Raw genomic sequence first — 12689 nt, forward strand, 5'->3', positions numbered from 1 at the left:
GGTCTACCCAGGACAGCCTGCACCTGCTGGACGCCAGTGGGGTGCTGCGTGTCCCGCTCTATACAGCCTGGCTGGAGCTCACCCATAAGGAGGTACAGTGGCCTAGTCTAGCTCTAGCTCTGCGGTGACGGTACTGCTAACCTCTGGCTCTCTCCCTCTGCCACATACACTGCCCTTAACATTCTGAGTGCTGAACCTGGGTCAGATTTGATGTCAGTCCTCCTGCCAGACTGAAACGGGTATGAAAGCATGAGTCCTGTTCACGCTGTCTGACTATGTGTTCAGTTTCCTTGTCTATTACCAAGGAAACATCTCCGTGAAAAGCAGAAATGCCAATAGGGCCATCATGTATCATATCATATAGAGTTGGAGACTTGCCAGGATTTAATTTGTATCCAGCTGCAAATTGCTCGGTTTTAGCATGTCTTAAAGGAGCTTTTGATCGTTTTATTCAAGGACCAAAGATTTGTGTGAAACGGGAATGATTGTTTGCAATGGACTTTCCTCTCATAGTTTATTAGATTTTGGTAAAAAAAAAAAAAAAAAAGTGAAGTGTATAAAATATCTATGTAATCGCCAACTTTACATTGAAACAAAGAGTACATGGTGAGGTACATGTAGAAATGGGAAATTAATCAATTATTCATGGTTGTAATGCATATTTTGTGTTGACAAGACCAACAGTAAACTAATGAGAAAACAATTACAGATTGAATTTCCCTGGTGCTTTTAATATTATTAGTGTTTGGCTAATGCCAATGCTTTTCCCTCAAAGCTACAAGATACAGTTGAGGAGTTGAGGGTTAATACCCTTGCGCTAGTGCAGAGCAGTGAAGTGCTGGTCTATCTAACAAACTCACCTCACATCAATCTCAAACTAGTGCGGGATAACTGAATATCAGGCCTCGTATAACTCCTCGTATAATATCCAAACTTCTGTTTTTATGGCTGTTCATCATTAGTTTGGCCTTGATCGTTTTAGCTTTACTTAGTTATACATTTACTTTGTTTTCCTGAATGCAAGAACATCTGAAATTAGTATGCTTCAGCATTGAGTATGAAGTCCTTCCAACCCATTTAACATTAACCAGTTCCAGAACCTAAAAACAATGAATCTTTCCAGAAATGGGTGACTGGATAGATATATACAAACTCACTGCCCGGAATACCTGTACACCTGCACAAACAACGCAGTTATCTAATCAGTCAATCACGTTGAAGAACTCTTTGTTTTTTTATTCTTCAACTGTGCAGTTTGGGTGAGTCAGTGTGTTGGGGGGAAACCCAATGTGGTCTTCTGCTGTTGTAGCTCAATGTTGATGTTTTGTGCATGCTGAGATGCTTTTCTGCTCACCACGGCCGTAAAGAGTGATTATATGAGTTACTATATCATTCCTGGCAGCTCAAACCAATCTGGCCATTTTCCTCTGACCTCTCTTATCAACAAAGCGTTTCCACCCACAGAACTGTCACTCACTCTGTGTTTTTTATGTTTTTCAAACCATTCTGCATAAACTATAGAGACTGTTGTGTGTGCAAATCCCAGGAGATCAGCAGCTTTGGAAATACTCAAACCAGCCCATCTGGTACCAAGAACCATGCTACGATCAGAGTCTTTGTCTTTATTCTGATGTTTGAGCTGAACATTAACTGAAGCTATTGACCTGTATCTGCAGGATTTTTTTTTGTATTGCACTGCTGATTAGAGAACTGCATGAATGTGTAGGTGTACAGGTGTTCCTAATAAAATGACTGGTCAGTGTATATTTCGACCTTGTGTGTATGGGTAAGATTAATAAAAACATTTTTTACCATGATCAAATAAAGAAAAAATAAGTTTAATGTTTAAAGAGAACGCTTACTGAAGCAGTGCTGGTTATAACACTTTAAGGACCTTTTAATTCCATGTGTACAGCCATAACAGCCAAAGACCTTCTATCATTAATGAAGGCAAGGAAAGAACAAGGTAGGTAAAGGAGAGGCTAAACCAAAGGCCAAGAACACTAAGAGCTGATCGTGTTCTCCACTGGCACATTCCCCTATCAGAAATGGTCATGTGACCAACAGAATAAACAGTAATAATAACCATCTGGAATATTATCAGCTCCCATCATGGAAAGCACTTTGCTTCTAGGTTTCAAAAGCAGAGAGATGGATAAGAGAGAGGGGATGAGACACGCAGACCAGCTTAGAACATGTCACACCCCAGATAGGAAGGAAGCATGATGTCATATCAGGACGCACAGCTGTACCACAAACAGCCTCACACACCGAAGAGATTTCTGGCGAGAATCGGAAATAAATTTCACTCAGAGAGAGATTTATTTAGTGAGAGGGCTATTTTTAGTGCATGAATGTGTGTTGAAGTATAAACTGTTCTGATGGTATTGTTATGGGGTTGTATGTGAGAGATAAGCCTCAGTGGCACTTCATATGGAGCGCATGGAGTGTTTTGAAGAAATCAAGAGTGTGTGTCAACTGTAACCCGTAGTTGTACCAGTCTTGTCATGTAGCACATTGACACGCTGAGGTCATCACGTCCAGCCTCACTGCACCAGTTTTACCCTCTCCTACAGCCTCAGTGTAATATCTACTAGCATTGTATGCTAACGCTTAGATCCAGTGCTTCATTGTTTCCTGAATGAAATATGACTGGAGAATGTATTGCATTAGACATGAATCACTCAGCCTTCCTTTAATCCCTCGATTCCTTTTGGAGCATCCAAACCGGGATGTAAACAGCCTCCAGCTAAGCTGTGAAGGCTAGTTACTCCGACATAATACAAGCAACCACAGAGAAAGTGTTATGTTGGCACATAGGAAGCAGTTCTGTCATCCTGAATTAAGCTTCACACAAAATATGTAAAGGATAAGATCTCTAATTTGTCTGACACATCTGCGGGTGTAATGAAAAAAAAAGAGTCCCAGAAACAGTTTCCTCTTAGAGCCTGTTCTTCCTGTTTTATCCATGCATACAAACATCTTGAAAGGATTATCAGATTATGAAATATGAGCATGAACCTGGTCAGAGGCATTCAACCGATTAATCTAAAGATCAAGTCAGTTTGAACATTTAAGCTGCTCACTATTATATTGTCAGAGAGTTCCTGCCAAAGGAATGTGTTCTCAGATCACGGTCACCTGGGACTTCACTCTTGTGTCTGTCACTCTTGTGTACACTCATCTATAAATATACAGGCTCCAATCATGTGAGAAGGGTTTCGGTATATTTTTTGTGTATTCGGTGAAGGATTGTATATGTCATCGCTCCAACGTACCAAGCTAGTGAATGGTTACTATGGGGTTTTCACTGTGTCCCATGCCATTCGCGCTAGTTTGCACGGGAATTAGTACTAAAAATGTGATGTGATGTCATTGCAGGACAGACATTGGTAGTAAAGTGCTACATTTACTTCGTTACATTTATTTAAGTAACCTTTTGTAAAAAAAAAAAAAAAAAAAAAAAAGTACTTTTAAGAGTAGGTTTAACTGGCCATACTTATACTTTGTAATGTATACATGCCTAATAAAGACTCATTATAATTATCATTATAATTCACTCACTGACCATGGGCGAACCACTCCAGAGTTTGTTTGCAATCGGGCCGAGACCACCTGGTTGTGTTGGCGTGGATCCTTTGTCTAGATAAGAATGAATCCTGGGTATAAGTGCTTGTTTCCTTTCAGTCTAGCATATATATATATATATAGAGGTCTTAATACAACAGCACATACCACCATTAAACCACAACCAATTACCACCATCAGAAACCATCAAACATGGTTAGGACATGTTCAAATCTATATTGAATGAGTCGAAGGTCACCTTTTAGACCATTAAGGCCCTGTATTTTTGTCTTCTAACTGTTACAAAACATTACAAGCAGATAGGAAATATCCTGCATGCAGGTGCATCTTTTTTCCCTGTTTTTTTTTTTGTCCTCCTAATGTCCCCCTGCATTTCTGTCAGGAAGTACCTGCATATTGGCTTCATTTTACTCTCTCTCTCTATCTCTCACTTTCTGTCTCTCTCTCTGTCTCGCTTTCTCTCTCTTGCTTTCTCTCTGTCTCTCTCTCTCGCTGTCTCTCTCTCTCTCTTGCTGTCTCTCTCTCTCTCTTGCTTTCTCTCTCGCTGTCTCTCTCGCTCTTGTTCGCTGCCTCTCTTGCTGTCTCTCTGTCTCTCTTTTTATCTTCACATTCACAGCTAAAACGACTTCATTGTCTCACTTTGTGTGTTGGATCCCTCAGACTCTGTTTAGCATGACTAAACAGCCATGGTCACCTGACCTGGAAATGTGCACAGGACTGCTTTGTAATCTTATTTATTTATTTATTTATTTATTTATTTAACCAATCCACCTGCTCCCACGTTTTCTAATGAACCTAGCATATACTAAAATATAAAGATGGAAGTTATTTTAAACACTGTACCCCTGAGCAGTTACCGAACATGAGTAAATGAATACATGAATGAGTACAGTTCAGTGTACACCAACATGTCCAGTGCTCTCTATATCATGTTAATCAGTATGGTGCCATGAGCTTCACACCTGACCTCTGACCCCATGCGTCTGCCTGCATGAGAATTAAAAAATGCATACCTCTAACATCAGTGTGATTTATCAGTGCTAGGCTGTCTCTACAGTGTCTTAGTAGGCATGTACTTTAAGCTCCTTTTTTTTTTTCAGACTCTTTCATATAGTATGTGATGAGTGATGGGAATGTTCTGAGATATATGAGATCGCTTCCTGGAATATGAGACATATTTTGAGAAAGATTTTCATGTTAGGGTAGGTTTATTTTTATTTTTTTGGCAGGTTGTAACCAGTATTAATGTTAGGCTTGCTTATGTTTGTTTTTTTCTTCTTTGTCTGGAGAGGCACGTCAGGTGAAGTGTGTGTTTTTAGGTGAGGTAAACCAGTCAGTGAGGTGAAGTGGACACCAGCTGAAACTGGAGAAGCCTGTGTAGTGTTTTTTTTTTCCTCCTTCCAGTTTGTTCGTGTGTTAAAGGAACAGAAGAAGACAAAAGCCGCTGTCCGTCTGCATCTCTGTGGAACATGGCCGAGCATTGATAGATGGCCTTGTTATAGAGACAAGGTCTGTGTAACATATAGGTCTGAAATTATGGCTCTTGTCCTGTGGGGAAGAGAACAAAATGGTGCTAGGTGTATGTCTCGAGGCTGTGTTTGGCAATGTATGTAGGTGTGTGTGTGTGTTTGTGTGTGTGTGTGTGTATGGGGTCAGGCAGTTTCCTTTTAATTATTCACAGCTCTAGGTTTACACTGCCACAGGGTGGGTGAGGTAATGGTGTTTGAACTTTGCGTATAAAGGCTTGGGGGAGGACACCATTGTGAAAACACAGTCTCACATACGCATTGCTGTGATGCCAGCGCCAGACGTAGTGATTGTTTTGTAACTGAGGAAATGGAAGACATGAAGGAAGGAGAGGAAAGAAAAGAAAGCACCGGCGGCTGAGTTTCCTCAGCCTAACCCAAAAAAAATCCTTTATTTATCTTCCTTCTACAGCGCCATTTTGTGTTTCCTGTACTGACCAACAGCCCATAAAAAGACAACACACACATACACACTGCACTCTTGATTAGCATCTCTCCACTACATTGCGTGAAAGAAGTCAGGTTTTCTGTCCTGACCCTTTCTGCTCTTCGGACCTGCCTGATCCATCCTGATTCCCTACCTCTGGATGGAGCTCTCATCAACTGGAGGCTAGATTCTGCCACTGCGGATGACCCCAAGCAGTGCAGCCTGGAGATTGCTGAGGATGGTACCGCTTGAAGTACCATGGAAATGGTTTTGGTTCCAAATGTTCAGTTCCACATGGACGTTCTCGCTGTGGTTGCTGGGACTACGGTTGCTTCGATGGCCTTGGGACTGCAATTACCACATAAAATTGCACTCAAATCTCCTTTAGTGTACAGTGGACTAGTTCAACAAACAGACTTCATATAAAAACCATAATGAACTTTCCTTTACTTTTACACTATCCGTTGTTACCCAGATGAGGACGAGTTTCCTTCTGAGTCTGGTTCCTCTCAAGGTTTCTTCCTCATATCATCTTAGGGAGTTTTTACTCGCCACCGGCTCGCTCAATAGGGATAAATCCACACACTTAAAATCTGTATCCTGTGTTTATATGTTTCTGTAAAGCTGCTTTGAGACAATGTCCATTGTTAAAAGCGCTATACAAATAAAATTGAATTGAATTGAATTATTGGGTAAACCAATGTTTCCTTCTGTATATTATTCTGGATTAGTGAATAATCCAAAAAAATGCAACACCGATGTTCTACAGCCGTTTGTATGACAGGCCAGATTAATGTAACAGTATATTTCTACTTGTCAGCTTTGACAAGTTTTGTTAAATCTGAGGTTCCCGCACAAATAAAAGTGTCAAATCAGAGAGTTTGTCAGAAACTTGAGCCCAGCCTTTGGGCAAAACAACTGCGAGTCGCTAAAGCCATGCTCTCGTGTAACAACATGTAAAGATAGTTTGGTTTGTATTGAGACTGTGAGCCTTTCCCAATCTTTATCACGTCTGCCTGAACACTTCAGTACCACCTAGTCCCTGGTAAATCCAGGTTCCAGTCTCGAGCAGGTTTGTTGAGTTTTAGGGAGCATTTTGGAATCCATTCTGCCCACTGAAACAGGAGGTTTCACAGAATTTGCACAGCATTTCATTTGGGAACAGCATCAAGGGTTGGACAATTGAAGTGAACTTTAATTTAGTAGTGATTCCTTACGGTTGTGGTTCTCTGGGCTGAGGTGATCTTTGTCCTAGCTCATCCTCTCTCCCTTTGTTGTTAGCTGTGGAGATCAAGTGTGTTACTATGGCTCCAGGTAGCCTAGCGTCCCCCGAGACGAGGGTTAGGAGAAGTGTGAATTGTCAGCACTCAGATGAGGGGGATTGAGAGGTGGAAAGAATGAGGAAAGGAAGGAGAAACTAGAGGCCTAGATATTGCTTAATAACTTCAATATGATTAAATTAACAGTGAGTTTATTCAGATTACTGGCCTTTTTTTTTTTTTGCATAAGCATGAAACTTCGCAAAGCCGTTGCCCAGCCTAGTCTAACTGATGAATTACTAAGCTAACTGCCTAATGCCTAATATTGTCTTTACATGTTGTCACAACCTGATAAGCAGTGTTTATAACGTCGCCATGAAATGGCTAGAGAGTCATGATTTGATTAATATGTTGACATACTTGGAGGGCGCATGTCGAAAGACTAGCTTAAATGAGATAAAATCCTGGCGTGATGATGGACAGAGGTTGCAATGAGTACAGCAGTGTCTAGAAGGATTTTCCATCGTGTTCAACTCAGGTGTCAGTAGCCGTTGTGATTTCCAGCCAAAAGCATTCTTTCTCGACACAGCACATCTCCAGAATCTAAAAACAATCAACAGTGACGTAGCAAAGTGGCTAAATTATACGCCACATGTTTAAGTAGTGCTTATTTTCAGCTGGGTCAAATTTGCCTCTGCCAGTCTGGGGGGCGTGGTGGCTTAGTGGTTAGCATGTTTGCCTCACACCTCCAGGGTTGGAGGTTCGTGCTTCAATGGTTTCCTCACCAATCCAAAGACATGTGTTGTAGGCTGATTGGCATTTCCAAATTGTCTGTGTGAATGTATGTGTTTATGGCACCCCATCCAGGGTGTCCCCCACCTTGTGCCCCAAGTCCCTTGGGATTGGCTCCAGGCTCCCCCACGGTCCTGTGTAGGATAAGCGGTACAGAAAATGCTAAAAATGTCTAATTGTACTGTACATACAGTCATTTTGTAGGTACAGAAATATTTAAAAAGTACACTTTGCTGTTTTTACTTCTGTTAAAGGACAGTATTATTGTGTCCACGCTTTACACTGTCATGTCAAGTCGAGATTCAGTGAGGCTGGAATGCAGCACTAATGGCGGATCTGCTTATTTCTGATTGTGGTCAATGAAGAGCTTAAGAACATTAAGACAGCTAGACAAATAGTCAAATATACACTCATTGTCCCTGTTAAAGTGTGTGTGTCATGTCAACCCATCTGCTGCGTTAGTGCACAGTCTCTGCGGGACCCTCATCCATTGAGGAGAAACCCTATCCAACATCTACCACTCCCGAACACCTGAGGAGGAAAATACCACCATTACTCGATGACAAAGATAAGCTGCTGTCGAGACCACACTCTACTCTGTGCACTACAGCTAGGACTGCTTCCTTATCCACATGAATGAATTCCATTTAAATTGACCAGGTTTTGTGGTGTATTAAACATAGGATGAAGAAAGAAAGAAAGAAAGTTTGGAATTGTAGGGAGGTGAATATGCACAAGCTGACACCTGTTGGTTTCGGGGGCCAGAAGGCATCTGGAGTGATGCCACAGATAGATCCGTGTGTATGTGTGTGTGTGTGTGTGTGTGTGTGTGTGTGTGTGTATGCATATAGTTAGGGCTGTCAGAATGAATTCCTGATGTTTAAAACAGATTTTTGGACAAATGACCAGCTCCAGAGATGCTATCATGGATGAAACGCTCGTTCTAATTTTGATAAGCAATGTAGTAACTTGATTCCTAATCCTCCATGGTGTCAGTCAACAGAAATACTGTGTATCTACTTCTCAGGAAGCTGTCAATGAGCCACGTTGTCACTTTCTGCTGCTCTTTGGTTTTTCTTAACTGCTTCCTTGTTCCCATTAGTACACAGATGGAAAAAGGCAACTGTAACCTTTCACATGTGCGGATCAGCACAAAGCAGCCATTATAACCAGTGGAAAGAGGGTTATGCTCGTCTCGCCTATGGCATTCCTACTTCATTTGTTTATAGCCAATTTTTGACATAGCCAAGCTATTAAGTTACCTTCTGATTATGCAAACTGAAGTAATATTATTCCATTCTCATGTTGGTTTCTCTGCAGATAAATGCAGACTCGCTGCATGTCCGAACATAGCTCTCGCTCACTCTCTCTGCTTGTAATGCATGTTTGGCATCCCACATGTCTATCAGTGTTAGGTGATGCCAAAACCACCAAAGGAGAGCCTGGCACAGCTTTCTGCGGGGTTTGTGATGCTCTTCTGCATGTCAGCACTGTATTCAGAGGGCAGCTCAGCACCAGATCCACAAAACCTGGAATTGAATGGAGCTGAAACTTTGTAGGTCTCTGCGAAAGACTACTCCAGATCTGGATTAGTGGAAACATGACTTCGAACCACAGTTGGTCGAACACGAGAGTGTTTGTGGTTCCAATCCGTTGACATTTTATTCAGCTCAACATCATTATTATGTAGGTAGCACATTGAGTTGTTTAGCAATCTTATATTAAGATAAGTACAAATCTGCTGCCTCAGGTGACTCTGGGTAATGTTTTTTTTTAAATTTATTATCACTCTAGACACAGGAGGTTTTGTGTGTTCTCGTGCTTGCTTTTCAGAGACTGCCAGTAAAGCTAATCTAATTCAGATTTTAACCAGACCTCGAATTTTCCTCTAGAATCAGAGATGCGCTGTCTGATAAAAAAAAAAAAAATCTAAATAGAGATCACGAAAAACTATAAAAGCCACACTGTTGTATTCTTATCATAACACATGGCACTGTGCTAACTCTTGTTGTAATGACACGGTCTTCAGTACCAATCTCAGCATTTTTAGACAGTTTATCATCCCTGTCTGTCGTGCTCTTTCTGCTGGAAGTTGTCTACAAGGCAGCATTTTTTTCTCCTCTTTTGGTAGCCAGCATGTTGTTATCCTACTCCCCTGAGAGCTTGATTAAGAGGTTAGATAAATGACTGGGTGAAATCAAGCGCTCTGGAGCTTAACTATTAATTCAAAGCTTAAAGCATGCCAGTGGGGCTTAATCGCTTGACCCTGCTTGCTGCTGACTGTGTAGTACTGTACAGTACATGGTACCTGCTTATGACTGAGCTGGCACACACTCAACAGTGCTCTTAGATTCCTAGAGGAACTACCGTTAAAAGGAAGTGGAGTTTGTTGAAGTGTTCGCTTAAAGGCTATTTCATGCTTAAATACCACCATTCTTACTCTTGGTTGTTGAGTGGGTTTGTGGTGAGTTAGTGTCTTTGGAGGGTTAACCACAGCCCACGTGTCTCATCCACTTCCATCAGCACAGGCGTCAGTTTCACACCCTGTCGTACCTCCGTCAGAGGGATTCTAGGACTACAGTAGGTGAAAGGGAGGAGCCAAAATGGCGCCCAACTTCAGGCTGCATCTCTGTGTGGGCTTTGTGCCAGCATCCCTGGCATGCTTGGAAAGTTTCTGACTCCCTCTCTCTCTCTCTTTTTTTTTCTTGGTGCATAACCAGTAGTCTTAATGAGCTTTCAATTTTGGTCACTTCCTACGAAAAGGACATGATCTTACTGCTATTTCGAAAGAATATGTGGGTGAGATTTCCCCCAGGCAGGATATGACACATTCACCGTACAATGGAAAACTGAAACAGAAACAGTGATTGTGTGAACATCGCTCCATAGTTTGTCTAGGAAACTTTCATTAGCCATCTCATGTAAGTGTATGAAAGCAAGGACTTCCTCAATCTTTTTGCCCTTAATGAACTCTTTAATGAAATTCGTTTTATATTTGTGTATATTTTGGAAAATGATGCATCAGTTTACTAAACTAATACAAAACCAAATAAGTAATATTGTATGTAAGCAGGAAACAATTTCCAAACAGACAGTATTGGAGTCAAGTGTGAAGCGTAAATGGGCCAGTAGTGTGTGCACGTAATGTATATGAAGTTATTTACGATTCAGCCTTTGTGCTGGAGTCTTAAATAAAAATAATAATAAATCCAGAACAAAGAAAAGTTGATGCATTTTTATGTGGACCCCATAGCATAAGAAATGTGGGAAAGAAAAAAAAAAGAAACATGCTAAATATTAGTGAACAAAATATTACTGGGAAAAATAATGAACTAAGAAAAAAGCATTGCAATATATTATTAATTCAGTTCCATTTTTAGAGAAGCATGTGCTCCTGTTGTCTGGATGACACCGAATGCCTGGCCATTAGCCAGTTTTGTTTTGTCTGGTCTCCTGTATACCCTCCCCCAAAAAAAAAAACTAAACAAAAAAAACAAAACAACAGTATGGCTGGAGATAGCCATCTGGATAATAACTCACGCCCTGGTATCCTGCTGCTAAAGCACTGAAACAATGCACCAAAATATGAGCATGCAGCTTTTATCTCTGCAGCCATTAATCTGCTATTTTAAGGACTTTTGACACACCGTGACACACTCAGCTCTTCAGAGACTTTGTTTGCTCCGGTTCCCTGATGGGAGTTTGTCTTCCTGCTCACACCTTGATGGTTCCTGTTCCCCACATTCTCTCTGTTACTGCACTTCCTTAGAAAAAGACATCAAATGCTGAGAGTTGAAGAGAGCCCACATGAGCGAGGGGTGTTTTTAAATGTGCGAGACACCAGAAAGCAAAATAAGCAGGCTAAAAGCAGGCTGAGCGTCAGAGGGCTAATGTTGTCTGGTTGTTGAAAAAAAAATTCCCGTTGGAAAAAGAGAGAGTGTGTTTTGGTGGTGGAAAAAGGGACGAGGCTGTAGGTGTGGCAGTGATGTGGCTGATAAGCTCTCTGCCGTGGAAACTGTGCCATGCCCGGACCCAACTTTCCTTTCTTTATAGATCAGACTTTCATCTTTCTCTCATTTCTCCTTCACTATATTTTCTATTCATATCTCACTTTTCTTACTTGATAAGTGTACGGTGAATGAATTTGAGGGAGCATGTTTAAAAGTTCAACAACCTGCGTATATATATATATATATATAAATATATATATATATATATGTGTGTGTGTGTGTGTGTGTGTGTGTGTGTATATATATATATATATATATATATATATATATATATATATATATATATATATATATATATATATAAAACAACCAAGAACTGTTGTTTTTTTCATCATTTGTTAAAAACAGTATTAGCACTGTGCACAGTGTATAAAAATGAGCTGTACTAATATATAATGATTATTGAAGAATGCATTATTTAAAACTCCATTTAAATCCATTTTTCCCAGCTGTTTGAAATCTACATGCATTTCCAATTAACTCACCGTTTGCTTTATCTCTTCAAATTGTTGTGTTGCCATATATTTCATCCTAATGGTAACACACGTACACTCCAAACATATTCATATTTCTAGGGCTAATAGAATTATTTCTTATATTATGCGAGGTGATTTGCTATAATAATTTTTATTACAGTATTATTATACAGTATTATTGCCTCAAGTTTTTAGTTTCATGAGTTTGGACTGACCTTGAGACTGTGCTCTGTGTGTGTGTGTGTGTGTGTGTGTATGTGTTGCAGCCTAACATCGGGCGCCTGGGGGTCCCGAATGGTCCTTCGGGGGAGAAGGTGGCGGTGGTAGCAGTGGATGACTGTGATATTGCCATGGCAGTGCGCTTTGGGACTCAAATCGGGAACTACTCCTGCGCAGCACAGGGCACACAGACGGGCCAAAAGAAGTTAGTACCTATTACTCCCTCTGTATTTATTTATCTCTCTCTGTATTTCTCTCTCAGCATAGAACACCTTTAAAAACTGAACTGTTGTGGAAGAGCACAACTCCATTTATATGCTTTCCAGTGACAAACCCACCTCCTCACTGCAAATCACTATAAATCTATTCTGACTGATCACTGAACACTTCTA

General features: G+C 40.8%; 1 protein-coding gene across 4 annotated transcripts in view; it reads left to right on the forward strand.

Moving 5' to 3' along the window:
• Positions 1 to 12689, forward strand: part of celsr1a (cadherin EGF LAG seven-pass G-type receptor 1a) — a 96951-nt gene that overhangs the window by 48256 nt on the left and 36006 nt on the right. For 3 of the 4 annotated variants that reach the window (XM_053649859.1, XM_053649858.1, XM_053649860.1), the window contains exons 6-7: positions 12 to 92; positions 12345 to 12502. In XM_053649859.1, coding sequence (XP_053505834.1) covers positions 12 to 92; positions 12345 to 12502 — 239 coding nt within the window. The remainder of the gene's footprint in view (positions 1 to 11; positions 93 to 12344; positions 12503 to 12689) is intronic. The other variant, XM_053649861.1, reaches the window with a different exon arrangement.

The sequence above is a fragment of the Ictalurus furcatus genome, chromosome 19 (assembly GCF_023375685.1).
Source record: "Ictalurus furcatus strain D&B chromosome 19, Billie_1.0, whole genome shotgun sequence".
Lineage (NCBI taxonomy): Eukaryota > Metazoa > Chordata > Actinopteri > Siluriformes > Ictaluridae > Ictalurus > Ictalurus furcatus.